Source organism: Micropterus salmoides, unplaced genomic scaffold, assembly GCF_014851395.1.
Source record: "Micropterus salmoides isolate LMB-PRFRI ecotype aquatic unplaced genomic scaffold, ASM1485139v1 Ms_hic_scaffold_12, whole genome shotgun sequence".
Lineage (NCBI taxonomy): Eukaryota > Metazoa > Chordata > Actinopteri > Centrarchiformes > Centrarchidae > Micropterus > Micropterus salmoides.
Genome location: NW_024040263.1, coordinates 10,725,934 through 10,744,901, shown reverse-complemented (window position 1 = coordinate 10,744,901; position 18,968 = coordinate 10,725,934). Strand labels below are relative to the sequence as shown.

The window sequence follows — 18,968 nt, the reverse complement described above, 5'->3', positions numbered from 1 at the left end:
TTGGTTTTTAAAAAACATGAGAATAGTGAGAAATTCTTTCACAATTACCCAGAGCCCAACTGCACAACGCTTGTTTTCTCCAACCAACAGTACATAATTCCAAATTATTAAAAATAAATAATATGGATGTTATGTAATGACAATTCTTAACTTATAAAGTAACTGAAGCTGTAAAGCTGTAAATAATTGTAGTGGAGTAAAAAATACAGTAAGTAATAAGTTATCCTTAGTGTGAATTAGTCATAAACTCAATCTGTTTGGCATTACAATTTAAATGTTTTCATTTGCAAATTGGCCTCATGAAAACAATAGCGTTCCTCTGTCCACTTATGCTGCAAATTTATATTTTTCATTCCTACATAAGACAGAGCTAGTGTGATCAATCAGTGAAGCTTTCATATGATTAAAAATCATAACGATCAAACTTTTGTACAAATTATGAGGGCCATGCAAGCTATTCAAATGACGTGTTAACTTTCAACATAGGTATGTTTTCCATCAGAGAACTTAGTATTCATCTGAGTGTGTAAACCCACATAAATGGGTAAACAGGACCTATTTGAACTGGACCAAATTTGTAAAACACAGATGTACACAGGTGTGAAATAACGTAAATTAATGCTTCCACAAGTAGTTGTGGACTAAGGATCCAACATTTTGTTCCAGAAAACTGCTGTTCAGATTGTTGTGACATTTACTTGGATATTCATTGATCCACAATAGGTAATGTTTTTGATGATCCCCTAACCTTTATTCTAGTGCTACCATGAAAAATCAACTCATAATCTTAGAGTAGATTGACTGATGATATTTTCTGTCCACATACAGGCTCCCATCGGGAGAAAAATAATAAAAAATAATTTCTGGCACCACCCTCAGAACAAATCTTCAACCTCCTAACCCTGCTATTTTTAAGGATCTAATAATAGCAAAGTCATGTTTGGTTCTGTCCAGGACTTGGTGTTTTGTGACTTTTAAACAAGTAAAGGCTGCTTACACGGCTTCAGACTTTGAGTGCTATAGATTCAATTCTATTCTTTTCTGGTATGAATTTCGGCACATTTTCTCTGAGTGCCTTTAATTAAATGATATTATAAGTAAATACACTGATGGTGTGCATAGCATGTTTGTTCTGTATTTCAATCACCAAATCAGCTCATTGAATCATTTGGTTGGGTGTGTGTTTTTACAAGGATGAAGAAAAAAGTCTGAAGGTGGAGTGAAGGTGGAGTGAACTGTAGAAGGAATCTATTGAAGGAAGGAAGTTAAGTGCTTCACAACAACATGCAGCAAACAGGGTTAATCTAAAATATATATATATATACACTTTGACCCTCAGCAGCTTTTAAGCTGTGATCAAGCAGAGATGAGATGAACTGATGCACTTGTGAATTATAGCCTCTGACCTTTATGCCTTACACTTATAATCTGTTCATTTTTACAGCATGAAATTGAAGAGTATTATGTACTATGAAGTACTAAGATAAATTACAGCTCATGACATCTTTAAAAAAAAACAATATCTGATGAACAATCATTGGTGAATTTATTTAAGTGCACTCATGTTGGTCTACAGAGTTATGACACCACCTCCTGGTGAATGTCAGAAAATGTTGTGTTTGAGAGTAACAGACTTGTGTCTTACTCTGTGTTCAGTTAGATCTGCATGATTTGGATTCCCTGCTGTTTTCCAAACAGTAGAAGAATCCTGTTCTGAACCTGGTCTTGTATTCCCTGGCTTTTAACCCAGCATGAGAGCTGTGTGGTCTTCTGTTGTTTTTATATGTTCTATGTGTTTTATGTTTTATTTCTTGTGCAGCACTTTGTAAAACTTTGTTTTTTGTGCTATATAAATACAATGGATTGGATTGGATTGGTCTATAAATTAACACTGTGTAGGCACTAACATCAACAATTTCAATAGGATGTCGATATTGAATGCTATAGTTTCATGTTAGGTTATGAAAGCACCATTTTTTGTTCATACACTAACCTGAAAAGGTGTAAGCAGCAAAACTGCTTAATATAAGTTCAGTTATGTGCCAAAATAAGTGATTATATAAACACTTATATAATTATATAACACTTTGCATTGGATAATTTAATATGGAGAATAATTTTATATCAGTGACTTTGATACAATTATTGATTACCAAAATCATTCCAGAGAATAATTTGATGACCTTTTTGATAGATAAGCTGTAACTATGATTTAACTACAGTAACAAAACAAACAACTGGCGTTGAGTGAGGTAGAAGGTGGCCTAGTATTTGTACTATGTATAAAACAAATAGTCTCTCAGATTTAGTTCTTAAATGGAAATGCTGACAGCCTTTGCAGTGCTGATATTTGTTGCAATGATAAACGAGAACAGTGGAGGGAAAGAAACCTCACTATGTAAACAGGAGGAAAACAGCCACCCAATTGTTTTGCTTATGCTCTTGGATGTGAATGCTGTTACCCCCTTGATATTACATACCATTCCATTTAGAGCAATGGCGGCCCTGATGCAACTGCCAAAGCAAACCTGCACTTCCTATTGGGGATAGGAATGACTTAGAGAATTACATGGTAATATTGCAAAGTGGACTAATGCTGAAATCTCTGGATCTGAACAATAAACAATTAAGTGATAATTGTTAGAATTTAAATATTTCTATCATTGTCGTGTTGTTTACTTTGGCAAATCATTAAACCTAGTGTAAATAAAGATTGTTTTCAGATTTATTTAATATAAATAACATGTAATATGGAACACTAAAATGTTGTTTCATTTTATAATCCACCCTTAAAGGGAAATGGCTCTTAGACCTTAAGCTCTTTGTCTTTGTCTTGATGAAGGTATTATTGGTGGAACCCAGGACATTGTGAAACAGCAATAGGGATGGAGCCAGAAGCTGAAGACCTAGACACAAATGATAACTTGGTCCCTTGGTCTGGTTCAGATGGTTCCCAGGAACTTTGTGCCTCTGAGTCTTACTATGAAGATGATGCCAGTGATGCAGAGTACCCTTTAGACCCCCAACCTGCTCATATCCAGAAGTCTGACCTTGAGTCCCCAGAATGCCTCCAATCACAAGACTGGGAATCTGCAGGTGAGCAACAGTTCCTGCCTGAACTTAGTGGAAGTGAAGAGGATGTTTCATACCAAGAAGAGGATGACATCTACTATAGTGAATCAAGAGAGTCCATTCCAGAGTCTCCTCACATCCAGACCTCACCAACATCACTGTCTCCACACCCAGAGCATGCTGACTCTGAGCCTCACGCGGGCCAGATATCCCGGCCGCATTCCAGGTCCTCTTCCTCCTCTCTAGGCTGTGCTGCTGATATGACCCTGGCCTTGACCCTGACCACAGAACAGCCCCTGGGAGCCAATAATAGGCAGGACTCAGGGACTGGGAACAGGAGGATTGAATCCTCAGAGGAAGGAGGGAGTAGTGAAGCACCTCCTGCTTCTCTCTTCTTTGGAATTTCAAGCGAGGCTGCTGAGCAGGCAGAGAAGTGGAACTCAGAGTCTGACACAGATCTGTGCAGACCAGACAGCCACGAAGCAAGGTACACACGTAAGTATCTATCTTCTACCCTCACTTGTTATATTTCGGAGGACATATGAAGTGAGTGCAAACTGTACAGCATGCAGGAAATGTCTTTTTTCTAAATTTAAATTATGTATAATTTTTTAATAGATTAGATGCAATTTTGTATTTGCTTCAAATGCAGTCCGAGGCATGAATTAACTTTTGATAATAACCTTATATTAAACGTTCTGCCTGTAATTATTATAGGTGTTGTATGAAGCAAGAGACATAATTTAATCGATAAATAGCTTGTGCAAAGCACTATGGGTGCTGGTTATTTTCATGCTGTAATGTGAAGTCTATTTGAGGTGGACTTACAGGGAGAATTCCCATGGCTTTAACAGTCAGAGCAGGATAAGAATAAAATATGACCATATGATGAGGCAGGCAGAAACACATTTGACAGACACCAGCATGTGTCACCCTGGCCTGTCACCTGATCCCTTTTCCAATCGTAAGACTTGACTGCAATGGAAAGTGAACTCCTCACTTGCCTCACGGTCCCCCCAGAGTTAGATGTAAGTAAATATGATGCTTTTATTAGTGTGCTTGCGTCAGCAGGGGCAACTTCAAATTTTTTCTTACTCGTTATTATTGTGCTTGCTTTAAATAGTTATTGTAATTGTTGGTTTCATCTGCAAACTGATAAAATAACTGATCAAATAATACCAAAGGTATCAGATAAAACCCCCTAAATGTTTAGAAAATGTCTCATAGTAAGCCGACTTTACTGAGCATTGATCAGTTAAATGCCATAGCTTCTTAAATTTCCACTGACTGACAAAATATCAAAATAAAATGTTTGCTTACTGTTTAATTACAGATTTGTATTTTTTCATCTTCCTCACCTCCCTCCCTCCCTTCTCTCTGTCACTGTCCCTCTCTCTATCTGTTCTCTTCTTCGTCTCAGGACTTGTTCGCAACGAGAGCCAATCAGAAAAACAGGTCAAGGAGACCAAGTCTAAATGTAAGAGAATTGCTCGGCTTCTAACCGATGCACCCAACCCTCAAAATAAGGGAGCCTTGCTGTTTAAAAAACGACGCCAGAGGGTCGAGAAGTATACACTTGTAAGTTACGGGACTGGTGAGAATAAGTTTGACAGCGAAGACCAAATAGAAGAGGGATCTGAAGAAGTCCGATCCTCTGGGTACAACTTTGTTGCAACAAGTGAATCTGAGTTTGAGGAGGAGTACTCTGTTTATCACCAGCAGCAGAATTTAAATCTGAATTGGGGAAGTGTTCGAGAAATGGAAGCATTACCAGAAACAAAAGGGAAGGGTGTTATGATGTTTGCCCAACGCCGCAAACGGATGGATGAAATTGTGTCAGAGCATGAAGAAATGAGGAGTAAAGGATTACCTGTGGAGGCATTAACAGAACCTGAGTGTACAGAAAAACAGAATGTTTATGACACTGAGGACATGTACATACATACTGATCAGGCCAACTACATGGATGCAAATCTCAAGCAGCATGTAGAATACCAAGAAAATATTCAACAGATGAACAACCTATCCAATGTGCCAAAACCCTTGGTGCCAAACAGAACTGCAAAGCCTTTCCTAGGATTTCAAGTGAGCACAACTGCTCCTGTCATGCCTGGTGGCGTTGTTCCAGTGACAAAGAAGCATGAACCGAGATTCAGAGTACCTGTGCCTATTAACACTAACCCACAGGTTTGGTCCCCAACTGGAGACATCATAGCCTCAAGAGATGAGCGAATATCTGTGCCAGCAATCAAGACCGGCATCCTACCAGAGTCAAAACGGAAAACCACTAATAAACAGGCATCAGTGCTGGCACGAGGATCAGATCTTCACCCTCAAAACAAAGTGGAAAGGAGGTCTTATGTTGAGTCAGAGGAAGACTGTTTTAGTCTAGGTGCTGAAGCTTGTAACTTCATGCAACCCAGATCAATAAAACTCAAGAATCCCCCTCCAGTTGCCCCAAAACCTACCATCAACCCAACCTGTCCACCTTGGATGAGGAGGAGTCCCTCTGGTGAGCCCTGTATTCCACCAAGAAGTCCGGTATCACATCCTTCTCACAGTTCTGGAGGGCCTTATACTCAGAATTACTTACAGCAGCAAGATTGGGCTCAGCCTCAACAGATGGCCAACCATTGGGCACCAGATCAAAGTCAGGCAACACTTCAAACACCTGCCAGTGCTTGGGCTCCGGTCAACTCCTCTTCTCAGCTTCATCTTCAGCCAACCACAAATAGCTGGAGTCACCAGCTGCCACGATCCCCTGTGAGTATGCATGCCTGCAGTCCTACTTACAGCCCATATCACCCACCTTCACCCTCAAGAAATAAGTCAGACAGTGCTCCGCACTCAGTTGCCTCTTGCCCACCACAAGCAGGGAAATCATTCGTCCATGCATCAAAAGCAGCACAGGCTTCTCCAAAGGGTCGAGTCTCAGACAAAGGTATCAATCGAGCTGGTGATGGTCCAACTATGGCGGGAAAAGGAGCAGAGTTGTTTGCCAAAAGACAGTCCCGTATGGAGAAGTTTGTTGTTGACGCTGAAACAGTGCAAGCTAACAAAACAAGATCCCCCTCTCCAACCTCCTCCCTCCCTAACTACTGGAGGTATTCTTCCAATGTTCGTGCCCCACCCCCTTTATCATACAATCCCATTCTTGCTCCTTTCTACCCTCCATCAGCAGCCAAGCAACTCCCCTCCACAAGCCCCAAAATCAAGCCTAAAGCCAAAGAGAAACCTAAAACGCCCAAAAAGCACCTTAACACCTTAGATATTATGAAACATCAGCCTTATCAGTTGGACTCGTCACTGTTCAAGTATGATGCAGTCCCTGAGGCCAAAAGCCCCAGCCCCAAACCAACTCCAGCATCAAAGTTTGAGGTTATCAAAAGCCTTAAACATAGATCTGCCTCTTCTCATTCTCCTTATAATGCCCCTGAGCTTGCTGTTCAAAGCAAGGCAGAAGTCCCTACTAAGTCTCCTGTATCGGTAAGTTCCCAAAGTTCTTCTGCCGGCCAAAACACAAGATCAGCTGAGCCTCTTGCAAATAATAAGCGCTTGGATGAAAAGCACACTGTCACACCTGCAGCCCATCACATAACCAACAAGCAAGCACCAAGCGCCCGACCTGCAAGCACATCCTCCCAGCAGTCATCTATTGGTGACAGCATAGCTTCAGCTTTTTCTCCTGCATCTCTTATTGCTCGAGGCGCACGTCAAATGGCACCTCGGCCAAAGTTTTCTGCTAAGAAGCCAGTGGTGACAGGCATACACTGGAGGCCTGTTGCTATACTTCATTAGCTCTAATGCGGTATATGCTCATGTTTTGGTGTAGTCAACAACTAGAATACAATTACATCTGCAACTTGGTAGCATCAAAAATGTCCTGTTCAACAAAATGTATAGAATTTTGCACTGTCTCCATGTAGACCACACCCAAAATCATTTACAGTTATAAGGTTATATTTGGCTGAGAATGTAAGGGAAGCATGAGAAAGCAGTTGAATGTATAGCAAAGCTATAGCTTAAAATTGTAAATCAATGGAATATAAACTAGAATTATTTAATTAGCACATTATCTTCCTCAAACATGGGAGGTGCATGTGTGTTTGCAAAAGGAAATGTGAGACTAAATAATGTTGATTGATTCTCAGGAAGTGCTATTATATGTGCAATAATGTGTTCAGAGAACCATGTTCAACTAAGGTCTCTAGTTTGAGTTTTTTTCTTTATTTAGTTGTTTTTATTTTGTAAGAAACAAGATTACATGCATGACATGCATTTTGTTCTTGTAGTAGTCACCCAAAAACTACACATACCAATAACAGGTATTAATACATTTATTTATTCAATTAAAATTTAAGGGAAAATATACTGGGACAAGAGTTACTCACTTTACAAAACATATTTAATTATTTGGTGTGTATGGGGAGAAACTGTCTATGCACTTCTTTTTTTGGATGCATTAAATTTGCAATTCCTTCAGTCTCATTCCAAACTTTAAATGATATCATAATGATAGTTGTGATTATTAACCCTGATGACTTTCAATGATTGTTTCTGACACTGTAGTGTCAGCAATGGCCAGTTATTTAGAAGAGATTTGACTATTCTACTATTGATTCACATTACCAGTAGCGACTCAACGTGAAAATAGGAAGCAATTATCTTGTTTGTTTTCATGTCTCTGTCTTTCAAACATATCACTGTTTATTGCACTTCTTGTACTCAACACACTCATGCAATTAAATGTCTCTTTCCTTCTACTTGTGCACTTTTTTATGTGTGTCATGAGCTTCTATTCTCTTTGCCTGAACTACAGTATTACTATTTTTTCTGAGTCACCCATAATTCGTCCTTCATCTTTGTCACTGCCTCACGCTTTCACACAGAATGTATTCATATTTACTGCACCTTCAGCAATATCAATTTTCTAAGATTCACTACATTATTGGCTATTTTCAACAACTTATTGCTTAAATTAATATAAAGTGGTAAATTGCTGAAGGTTAACACTGTCACAGACCAGTTTGACTATGTGTCAGCGCGACTGGTGTGTTTGTTTTCACAGCATTTCCATCAGTCCACCTTTAGCTCTGTTTGGAACTATGATCTTTGCTCGCAGAAGATTTTCTGCACACATTTGTAGGACTAAGATAGTTTTTTTTTAATCCTAAAACAGAATTTAAATTTTGCTATTCTAATGATCAACACAGTAAAAACGTAACTGTAAAAACGTAACTGTAGGCCTATTTATAGAAGTATTCTATTCTTTTACAATTACATCTAAAGACGGGACAGATTCTGCTCAAGGTTTGAATATATTTAATATCCGCTAGTACCCATTAGTTACTCACTAACCCCACCTCCGTACACACACACACACACACCTCAAGATGTCACACAGCTACACCCACAGCTAGCACAACCGTGGCTGAATGACTAATATATTAGTATGGTAACATTTTGTGTTGAAGTTTCTCTGCTTACGTGAGAATTACCAACCATATTGAACTCAAAATCCTCAACAATCAAAAAAAAAATTAGCGGAGAAAGAAAAGTCAAACACATATTATCTCTGACTGGCTAACATTATGCTACTCATGTTTAGACTATGTGGTTAAAAAGAAACATAACGTTACATTATGGTAAGACCTACTCAGTGGTGAACTGTCCTCCTGTTCCTGTTGAGTTGGGTTTATATTTGTTTTAGCTTTAAAGCAATTTTCAAGCCTCCTGTTGTTTACACAGTCACACATCCTAGGAAGTTGTTCTGATTTAAACCAAAAGAAGCAACTAATACAAACCGGACTGCAACAGTTTCCTGTGGCGATATGGTTGATAAATGTTTGTATCATACCTTAGATGCTAAAGGTAGAAAAGAAAGTTGTCACATATCCCTATCATAATTCCCATGTTGATAATTCAAACAGTGGTGTACAAGATTTTAGAAAGTATTGTTTGCAGTTCAGGTCAGAAACAACTTAAAAGACAACAGCAATGGTAGACATATTTAAGGCCCTATACACACATGGTAAACCCACACATGTGATTTCTCTTTTGGCTGGTTAGTGGTTTTGAGTTGTGTGGGCATGTAAAGACTGTATTCAATTTCATCTGTCAGTGTGGGACGATTGAAACCTATATCATTCATATTGGTACAGGGAGTTCTGTGACACATAATTTTTCTTCTCTGTCTTCAACCTGAGCAGAGACCTTTAATTTGGCACAGATGTAGTTCCAAGCAAAGCTTCATAATCTTTTAAATGTCTATGATGTAGTAACGTTATCAGTGTACTTATTTTAAGTTTCTCCATCCAACAGCAGGTAAGTTCTTAAAACTTTTGTTTTGACCTTCACAAGATCTTCACTCAAGATATCACCCCAGCATTTTTATGGGATTTGTAGGAAAACTCAGTCCTCTAGTTGGTCTACAAATCTGAAGTTATTTTAGACAAAGAATCATGAAAGGGTTTGAGAATCCAAGCTTTTCAAAAGATTGTGTCAGGTGTGTGCAGCCAAAATCAAAAGTCCCATTTCATATTGCATAGCACAATTGAAAAGTTGCATGCACACTGACAAAACAGGTAGAAGAGTTTCTTAAGATGCCAAATAATAAATTTGTCCCATGTGTTTGCACCCCTTTGTTCACTTAAAACTTGTCATTTAATTTCAAATAAAACACTAACAAACTATAGAACATTATTAGTTGTCTAGGCTTCCAAGAAGCCAGAGGGTGGCAGCAAAGACTGCAACACTGCTGTTGCACCAGTCAACTAATTTGTGCTTTTCTTTCAGGGTTTTGGTAGAAGCCGCTCCCTGAGCCTGCCAAGGCAACTGAATTCTGTGCCTTCCCCCGGACTTCTGTCACCTGTGAGCACTCCTGGAATGCAGTCGTCATTTTTACCTGCACAGAGGCAAACATCCTTACAAGAAAAAGTCTACAAGCCACTTTCTCCGTGGGAGGCGGCATCCAGAAGCCCCATTGGTTCAGTGGATCAAGCCTTTGTGTTTCAGAGCCTCCCGTCATCTATTGCTGCTAATGTCAAAGCTGCAGGGCAACGCAGATCTCTGCCAGAGCCTCCAGATGAATGGAAGCGCAGGGTGTCTCTTGATCCTGCAGCTGTCAGTAAGGGTCATTATCATGCGGCCCCAGCTTTTCAGGCACCTTCCATGAGCAGGACATTTTCACCTGAGAAACCAGCCTTCTATGGGCCTCCCTTCAGACCTGCCCAGCCCGTAAGGCCTGCCAGTAGGGCCAGCACTGGATACATGGGACAAGGCTCCAGTCCAACAAGCTACTATCCCTTCTGTGGCGCAGTCCAGAGAAGTTAATACCGCTGAGATGAGGTCAGACATATATCAGAAAATTAGAAATTTACTTCTACGTATGGTGTAGAAGATCATGCAAAGTATATTGAATGTGAAAGTCCAAAAAGTAAATTTGGCCCAAAGACACGAAATATGTTCACTCAGTTGTGATGAAAAATGAGGTTGTTGTTGACATTATTATGTTTGTTTTAAAGTGTTGATGGGTCTCGCACCAGAAGAGTCACTATCTTCATGGTAGGAGCAGTCACTTGGTTTGAAGGGCACAACGATTTACTGTAGCTACTATGCTGTGTTGCTGATGAGATATCACCCTGCTAAGCATTGATGGGAGAGTTTTTTGCAAACTGATTTAGGACAGAAGTGGACAAGAAAATTGTTAAGTGTTAGCAAAGTGTTATGAGAGGTAAACTGAACGTATAGTTAATGAAAGAAATGTTTGGTAGATTGCTTTGTTGTGCAATGTGTTTGATGGAGCGGTGTTTCTCACTGAAAATGCTGGTAATGTTGACACTGTTGGTTATGAATTTTTGGTGAGAAATCTTATGTGTGTCTTTTCAGTCATGTAGATTTGAAACTCACTGTGGCTTTGTGATCACATTTCCAGGTTGATGTTATGCAAATTCTTTCACATCTGAATATTTCAAACAGCAATTACAGATGTCACTCAAATTGTTTTAATCTGTGTCTTTTCTCTCACTACTATTGCAGTGGCGATGGGAAGTATATTAAAAGAGAACATTTCTATTAATCTTTAGCACTTTCTAGTAACTGGCAATTGCATACATATTGTCTCTATGTGCTCTAAGGAAGCTACAGTGCATTTTTAGGAAAGCAGCAAACTTACACCTTAACATTGACCTAAATCAAGAGATTACAAAATGGATATAAGCTATTTTTGCAATTATTACGTATATTTTTAAGTCAAGAGCAATACATGCATGCATACATTCATAAGTATCCCACCTTTGATCGTGCACTGTGTGGTGTTGAAGAGTACACAGAACCACATATTCTGCCATTTAGTGTCAGGATTTCAAAATGATTGATAAAGCCATGTTTTCTTGCCTATAAAGCTAAATTTGTTGGGCTTTTACCCTGTGTTTGATAATTGAAATGTTATTTCTTGCACCTTTTAAACACAAACTGAAAAATTAAAAGACATAAAAAAATGTTATTTTTTTGGCTTTCATTCTTGAAACATTTTAGTGCAGAACATTGGTTTCGGTTCATTCTGTGCATTAACCTTTATACCTTATGTGTTTTTATTCAAACACAATGTATATTAATGTTATCTAAAAATAACATGCCGTTAATACTAGCTAACAAACTGGCAGATTATCTAGTATCAACTGTATATTTTCTTTAGCAGGAGATTAAATGTTTAGAATATCTGAAATATGACAACAGCTTTAACTGCCAGGGTAATGACCTTGATGCTGCTTTGGTCTTTGACTGACCACCGTCTCAGGGATGAGTCCACACTTCCCTTTAACCCCCATAGCTGATCTGTATGTCATTATCCAAAGTCAGTAATCAGTCACACATAATAACAGAAACACAACTCAGTTTGAAGAGGGAAATAACAGCTGTACCCAGTTTTAATGACCTCCCTAACTTGAAGCCTCGGAGGTTACGTCAACCCACAGAGACATGCTGACTTAGAAGACTCAAGACAAAGAAGGGGATACATCTCTGGATGGGACGCCTTGCCTTAAAGAACATCAGTGGGCATGTGTGTGCTGTAGACCCCCCTCTCTGGTAACTATCCTTGCCCCATGGTGTTTGAGAGTGGTTTTGAGTGTTTGGCAGGTTAAATTTAGCCTATTGATGTAAGCTGCATTCCATTCACAACAGACACAGAGACACACTCACAGTTTGGCTTTAGTGTCCGAGAGTGTGAAGATCAGGGAAGATCAAACTACCTACCGTAGGTTGACCCCTGAGCCTCCGTGTCTCCCCGTCAAGGATCCAGGTTGCACACAAGGGATACCATCACAGGTATGGACAAGCCTTATCAGAGTGTGTTTTGTGAATATGTGGTATATTTAAATTATATTGAATTTATGTCAATAAATTTGGCTGCATCTAACTAACATTTAAAATCACTTTCTTATGACCTTATGGAATTGCAACATTTGTCAGATCAGTTAGTCAGATATGTTTTCCATCTTTAGAATTATATTGCTTTGCTTTCTCTTTAAATTGCATGGAAATAATTTTAAAAATTTAACAAACACAATGTCAGCAGATAGGTAAAGTTGAGTTATTGAACATTTAAGATGTATATTTAGAGTCTTACCACCATTGCATCATGTTCTGCATTTGACAACAAAGCAAAACTAAAAATAAGACCACTGCAAATGCACCGCTGGACATTTATTGTGTATAGCTGAATGCACATATTTAGGACCCAATATCCACCCTTGACCTTTACACAGGCAATTTAACATTAAAGGGAGATGCCACTAACCTATTACCTCACATACTCAAAAATTGATCCAGTAACAAGGCCAGATTTAAGAACTACACGTGTGTTAACTATGCAATTACAATGGGGCTTTGGGATTATGCAATACATGTAATCTGTTAAATGTAACTCTCTCTATCTCTACAGAGATTATTTTATGAAAAACACTGACATGGCAGATTTATTTGATAGGACACCTTACATATCATCTTGAAATTCCAATAGGTGCTCACAACAATTGTGAGAAAGACTTTATAGACTGAAAAAACAATGTATGTTGTACTAGTATATTATGTAACAGAAAAGAACAGGGCAATTAGTCTGTCATTATAACAATATTCTCTCTCTCATTCTGTCCTTCTGTCTGTTTCATATTGACAATAATACAACAGATTCAGCGTTCTTTGACACTTATGTGGGCACAAATGGGCAAGCACTGATGTTCTATGGGGTCAAAGTATTAGAAATAAAACTCCTCCTTTATGACTTGGGCAGAACAACTACATCCTGTGTCCTGTATGTGTTTCCAGTACTTCTGCGTTCTGCCAACCTTGCCAAAGCCACAATGTCACAATTCTGTACAATGCCAGCTGGAGAGAGGAAGAAGCGTGCAGCAGCTATTTGCCAAGAGGTCCATGGTACCAATGGTATGATGTTAGAGTTGAGGCTCAGCGGACAAACACACTGTTGCAAGAGAATAACTATTCTGATCTGGGTTCAAAATGTCAGGGCTACAATCCAGCACTTGCCATAAATAAGCTAATGGGATGATTTAATACCTATGGTGGCTAATCCTTTGCCGTTGTCCTTTTCGAACATCTATTTCTGGAGAGGGGAGGGAAGTTGTAAGGGCCAACTGTGTAGCTGTTTGGATAACGTGAAGGTCTGTGACAGCTGGGGTACATTCTGTCTGCAGTGGTGGATGAGGAAGCATCATGCACATCCAAAACTAATTCTCAAGTACAATGATAACTCATTTTCCATGACAGGGCTTGTAATATGTAATTTTTTGACACCTTTGATGTCGTTTGTGGAACCTCCCTTAAACCTAATCACTTGACAAAATTATATCAGGGGACATTTATGTGCGTATATTTATATTCGGTATCCAGAACTTTCCAGTTCTGTAACCAGGGCTGGATTAATCCACTGCGGGGGTGGGGGACGCTGGAAAAAACAAACTGTCTGCCACTTTGCCCAAGTTAATTTGTGATTATTTGATTATATGCAATTTATTTCAGAATATGACGATGTAAACATAATATCAACTGATGCATTAAATGTATTCAAATGAGATTTTGTGACACAGATTAATTAAATTACCATGACTTTGTGACCCCCAAGGCAGGTTGGCAACTCAATAACATTTAGTATTTTGCTTGGTTATCCTTTTTAGAAAATGTGCCTCAACTGAATGATAAATGTTAACATAAGTACTGGTTTCAGAACGTTGAAATATATTTAGCTCACCATTATGTAATTTGCTGAAATTAATACTAACATGTGTCTACTAAAGCCGCATCGTATACTCTATATCTTTATTTTTCTCCACTTTGTTGCCTGACAGGTGACGTAATGGATCTCGGAAAGAAGCTCAGCACTCCTAAAGACATTATGTTGGAGGAGTTATCGTTGCTTTCCAACAGAGGGTCCCGGCTTTTCAAAATGCGCCAGAGGAGATCTGAAAAATATACATTTGAAAGTATCCAAAATGAGGCAAACGCACAGCTAAATGTAAGTCAACTTGTATGTATCAATCAATTACTTCATATGTTTGCATATAGTTGAGTTATAGTGTTTCAATGTCATCCTCTTCCACAATATTGAATTGTACTATCTAGAGTTATGGCATTAACGCTGTGTACATGAAATTTTGTTAAACGGTTTGCCTATTATTCATCAAGCTAATTTATCAGGAAATGTGCTCTTGAAAAAAAGTGGTACAACACATGGATGATAACAGAGACATGTGCCTCATGCCTTTTGCATCCTCCAGCCAAATCTTCTGAGTGGCTTCTCAGGCACTTTGCTGAGGAGCTGCTCCCTTCTTTATCAGTGCCTGTTGATGTGTTTCTGTGTGTGTGTGTGCCTGAGTGCAAGACAAGGCCAGCTATTGATGTGCCATCTTTACTTTTTGTCGCTCAGTTGATAACCAAAACAATACCAATACATGTACTGGACTTTATTCTGTTTTGCAGAATGATATTTTAACTGGGAACACACACACTGTGGAAATTAAAGTAGATGCACCAACCAATGGAAATACTGCTAATCCAGGAAGCACTGTTTCAGGTAATTATGCTGTTCAATTAGTGAATTTAAATCCTAATGAAGCATTAGGGTTTGCAACGTTACTCAGCATTAAAAGATCAATCATAATCATAAGTCACTGTAAATGTGCTAACATTAGCACTGTGAAGATTTGGTCATTGAAAAGCATGTCTACATCTACCATTTCTTCCACTGTTAAACTGTAAAAGCCGTTGTGCTTCACAGTCTAATAACAGCAGCTGATTATGTAATGCTGTCATAATAATGACAACTGGTCTCATAACAGCTGTTCTTGTTCTTATGGCAACTAATTTGAGTTGCTTGGCATCATGTATGTAACTAAGAGTAATTATACAACCTGAGCAGCTTTAAATGCTTTATTTTATTTTATTTTATCTTATTTCAATAGACAGCAGAGCCCTGTGCTCATTCTAAAGTGCTCCAGTAGGGTGTCATCCCATGTTGACATGTTATATGATGAGTGCATACTTCAACTATGTGCTATTTTAAGGCCTCAGATCACAGTGATGGACAACTCAGTCTGCCTGTGTAAGTGATAAGCGCAGTCTCTAGTCATAATCCTATCCACTCAAGAAAAATTTAGCCTCCATTAAAAAAAAGTCCTAAAAAGCATTCAGCGTTAACCTGTAAATGCAAACCAAACTGTCAGATCATGCTGCTGCAATGTTGGTTCAATTCTCCACAGTATGATCTCATGCAAATGATTTTTCTTCCGGTGTGCCTCTTTGTTTTCTTTTGCTCCTTGACAGACACGACTGCAGAGAAGTTAAATGTCACAGCTATGCACAAGTCCTACCACTCCCCGTGGGAGCAGGCGATCCTCAATGATCCCGACCTTGCTGAAACTCTCAAACTTTCAATGCCAGCGCCAGACCCACGACCAGAGCTGCCTGGGTACAAATGCTTCAACCGGTGAGACCACTATGACAACATTTTGGTAAATTAGTACAGAGTACAACAAAGAGTACCGTTCAAACTTTATGTCAATTACAGGGTTGCCACTCCATTTGGTGGCTTTGACAAATCTCCCAGAGGAATCACATTCAAGCTTCCTGAGGTGGACCTGAACCCGCCCAGTTATTCAGAGCTGCAGGAGCCAGGGATGAAGAGGCCCACCTTCAATAGGACAGCCCAGGGATGGATATCTGAGGGCACCCATCTTATCCTACCCACTGTTACCCTGGAGCCAATCAAAGTCCCAGAGTCTGATGACCTGTAGATGCTCTTACTGTATGTAATCTGGCAACACGGTGTTGACTGTAGTGTTTTGGCCCTGCCTGCGATCACAGCAAAACAGTCACTTATTAGCACAGTCACAATCCCCTACCATTATTTTCGATTTCTCCCACACAAAATGTGTCATGCATTTGTTGACTAGTGTGTTTGGTGTAAACTGTATTCAAAGAAAATGATGTAAATAGCAAAAACAATGTGCTATAAACAACCCAAGAAGAGTTTCCAGTGATACTGAAAAGCAAAACTGTAAATTTTATAAATGTTCAAATGAATTGATGAATATGTAATGTAAATAAAGAATGCAATTTATTTATTGATGGCACACAACTGAAACGAAAGCAAGTTCTACTTGGTTATTATTGGTAAGCAGTATTTCAATTATATCTACTGTAAAGAATTATGTTACAGAAAAATACACAAATAAACTGGTGACATTCATTGCTATTTATTTATTATCACATTTAAAGGTCTGATTTAAATAAAAACATCATAGAGTAAGAAGTGCTGAATATACAAATAAAAAATAATTAAACTATGAATTAATTTAAAATTCAACACTAAAAACAGCTTCAAATGAATTAAAACATTAATACACCTGTAACAAGAAAATGACAGTGAGAGCCCTGTTTTCTGACCAGGTTCTGCATCCTTCATAGAGGATTAATTGTTGACTGTTGAAACAAAGAAACATCTTGGCGTGGATAAGACAAATGCCTTTGGTGTGGTAGAACAAGGTTCAATTCCCACTGTGACACATCCACCAATGTGTCCCTGAGCAAGACACTTAACCCCTAGTTGCTCCAGAGACCTCTGACATACATAGCAAGTGTAATTCTTTTTGGATAAATGTAGGTCACAGCAACCTGGGAGGAACCTGGACTTTGACCTGTGATGACATGGAACTGGCTCTTAATCAAAAACAAAGCACATTCATGGACTCTTTGACTTTATATACAAATATATTTCATAACTGTACAAGCAATAACCCCCACCGCCCCACATGAGCCAAACAAAATGGAAATAATCATGCCTGCCTTGCAATTACACTGAAGAGAAAATGTAAATGTTTGTCCTGGATTGTTTCACAGAGGGACTAAAAACCTACAACCTTACAGTATCACAATCTGCAGTAGTAATACTGTGTGAGTGCAAAATACACTGACTGTCTGTAACCGATATTTTGTATTTTTTTGTATAGTTTATTCCCTTCTTATACACACATACAATATACATACTGTATATTGCATGTTTAATAACTAACGTGATGCACATTGTGTTTATGCTTTGGGATGTAACTGCTCTGGATGAGGGAACAATTTACAAACTCTTGCCTTTCAGACAGCTGGAGAACAGAGAGGGGAAGATAAAGGCTTTGAGTTAGGGAGGTCTGGCATGATTGAACTCAATGCCAGTGGGAACTCATGAGAAAACTTAATAAATGACAATCATTTCTCCAAAACCTCAGTAATCCAAAGAGTATGCATGCTGTTCACAGAGAATGATGTTTCAATTTCATGGCGGAGTATCTGTATAAAGGACAGGATCTGACACTGACTTCAACATGTAAATCCTGTTTTATACAGAGTGTGTACAGTAAGACGGGGCTAGTCTTTCTGTGACAAGCCTAAAAATGTGACAATAATAGAACTAACTGAACTAAAACTTTTGTATAAACTCTAACTGCCCTTATAGCCACTGATGTTGGCGGTAACGCCTGGATATTTATAGTTGCTGGGAGTCTATCAAAGTCCCTTTCTCAGAAAGACACTGGGGGGAAAAAAGAAAGAACAAAACAGATACAAAAAAATGACTAAAAATAACCTAAAGAGCGGTTGAGTTTGACAGCTCATCTGAACAGAGCTCAACTACGCAACATTCAGAAGGAGAAATGTGAAGCCTTATGTTTTTCAGGCTTTTTTAAAAATAAATAATACCAAAAATTTTTCATGTGTCTCAAGGGAGGTTTTTGTGCTATTGCTGGAGCCGAGATGGCATCAGAGAAATGCAATACTGTATTTATACACACATGTCCATCCCACAGAATGCACATGGTCCATAGGGTCCATTCCATATTAGCTAAGTGCGCTGAATATAGAATGTGTATGAAAATAATGGTATGGCCTTATTTGAATTTCCTGCAGTTAACAGTGAATCAGCAAAATGTTTTGCTCTATAAGAAGAGTTGTCTGTTTAATATTCACAAACAGATTTCATTCTTGGTTCTCAACATCAGTGAAGACTTCTCAGTTTATGAGGAGTGAATTTTGTACTATTTTACACAGGCTGCCAGCATGCTGTAGACACCGACCCATAGACCCATACACAAACTCACAGTCTTGTTTCCATCACTTCAGACATACTATATTCATGTCCTGGACCTTAACCCTAACCCTAACCATTACTCGCCGCAGGCTAACCTTAAACCAAGTCTAAAATGTCATAGCATGTGCCTAAAAGGAAGGAAAATTCCCACAATGTGACTGTGTTTAAGAGAATTTTGTCCCCACAGCATAAACATGCCCACACATATTGTGTACTGTAAATACTCTAATAGGATCCACTGGACACACTG

At 38.8% G+C, this 18,968-nt stretch overlaps 2 protein-coding genes across 4 annotated transcripts; both read left to right on the top strand.

Annotated features, from left to right (window-relative positions):
- The first annotated feature begins 2,859 nt into the window (after nucleotides 1-2,859).
- Nucleotides 2,860-11,561, top strand: synpo2b (synaptopodin 2b). 2 transcript variants are annotated; one of them, XM_038713328.1, is made up of 3 exons: nucleotides 2,860-3,567; nucleotides 4,493-6,558; nucleotides 9,868-11,561. In XM_038713328.1, exons 1-3 carry the CDS (start codon nucleotides 2,886-2,888, stop codon nucleotides 10,402-10,404), a joined length of 3,285 nt encoding a protein of 1,094 aa, XP_038569256.1. In that variant the 5' UTR covers nucleotides 2,860-2,885; the 3' UTR covers nucleotides 10,405-11,561. The 2 variants fall into 2 exon arrangements, with proteins under 2 accessions (XP_038569256.1, XP_038569257.1); XM_038713329.1 differs by lacking the exon at nucleotides 9,868-11,561 and having other exon boundaries at nucleotides 4,493-7,833.
- A 709-nt stretch (nucleotides 11,562-12,270) lies between these two features.
- myoz2b (myozenin 2b) lies at nucleotides 12,271-17,572 on the top strand. Of its 2 annotated transcripts, XM_038713326.1 has the most exons (6): nucleotides 12,271-12,399; nucleotides 13,399-13,515; nucleotides 14,436-14,602; nucleotides 15,067-15,160; nucleotides 15,910-16,072; nucleotides 16,154-17,572. In XM_038713326.1, exons 2-6 carry the CDS (start codon nucleotides 13,434-13,436, stop codon nucleotides 16,377-16,379), a joined length of 732 nt encoding a protein of 243 aa, XP_038569254.1. In that variant the 5' UTR covers nucleotides 12,271-12,399; nucleotides 13,399-13,433; the 3' UTR covers nucleotides 16,380-17,572. The 2 variants fall into 2 exon arrangements, with proteins under 2 accessions (XP_038569254.1, XP_038569255.1); XM_038713327.1 differs by lacking the exon at nucleotides 13,399-13,515.
- The last annotated feature ends 1,396 nt before the right edge of the window (nucleotides 17,573-18,968 follow it).

Excerpts from the sequence above, each read along its gene's own strand:
- synpo2b (XM_038713328.1), top strand. The coding sequence starts at position 2,886 with ATGGAGCCAGAAGCTGAAGACCTAGACACAAATGATAACTTGGTCCCT. Across the intron at positions 3,568-4,492 it reads CCACGAAGCAAGGTACACAC|GACTTGTTCGCAACGAGAGC; the intron begins GTAAGTATCTAT and ends TCTTCGTCTCAG. Across the intron at positions 6,559-9,867 it reads CTACTAAGTCTCCTGTATCG|GGTTTTGGTAGAAGCCGCTC; the intron begins GTAAGTTCCCAA and ends CTTTTCTTTCAG.
- myoz2b (XM_038713326.1), top strand. The coding sequence starts at position 13,434 with ATGTCACAATTCTGTACAATGCCAGCTGGAGAGAGGAAGAAGCGTGCA. Across the intron at positions 14,603-15,066 it reads AGGCAAACGCACAGCTAAAT|AATGATATTTTAACTGGGAA; the intron begins GTAAGTCAACTT and ends TCTGTTTTGCAG. Across the intron at positions 16,073-16,153 it reads GGGTACAAATGCTTCAACCG|GGTTGCCACTCCATTTGGTG; the intron begins GTGAGACCACTA and ends TGTCAATTACAG.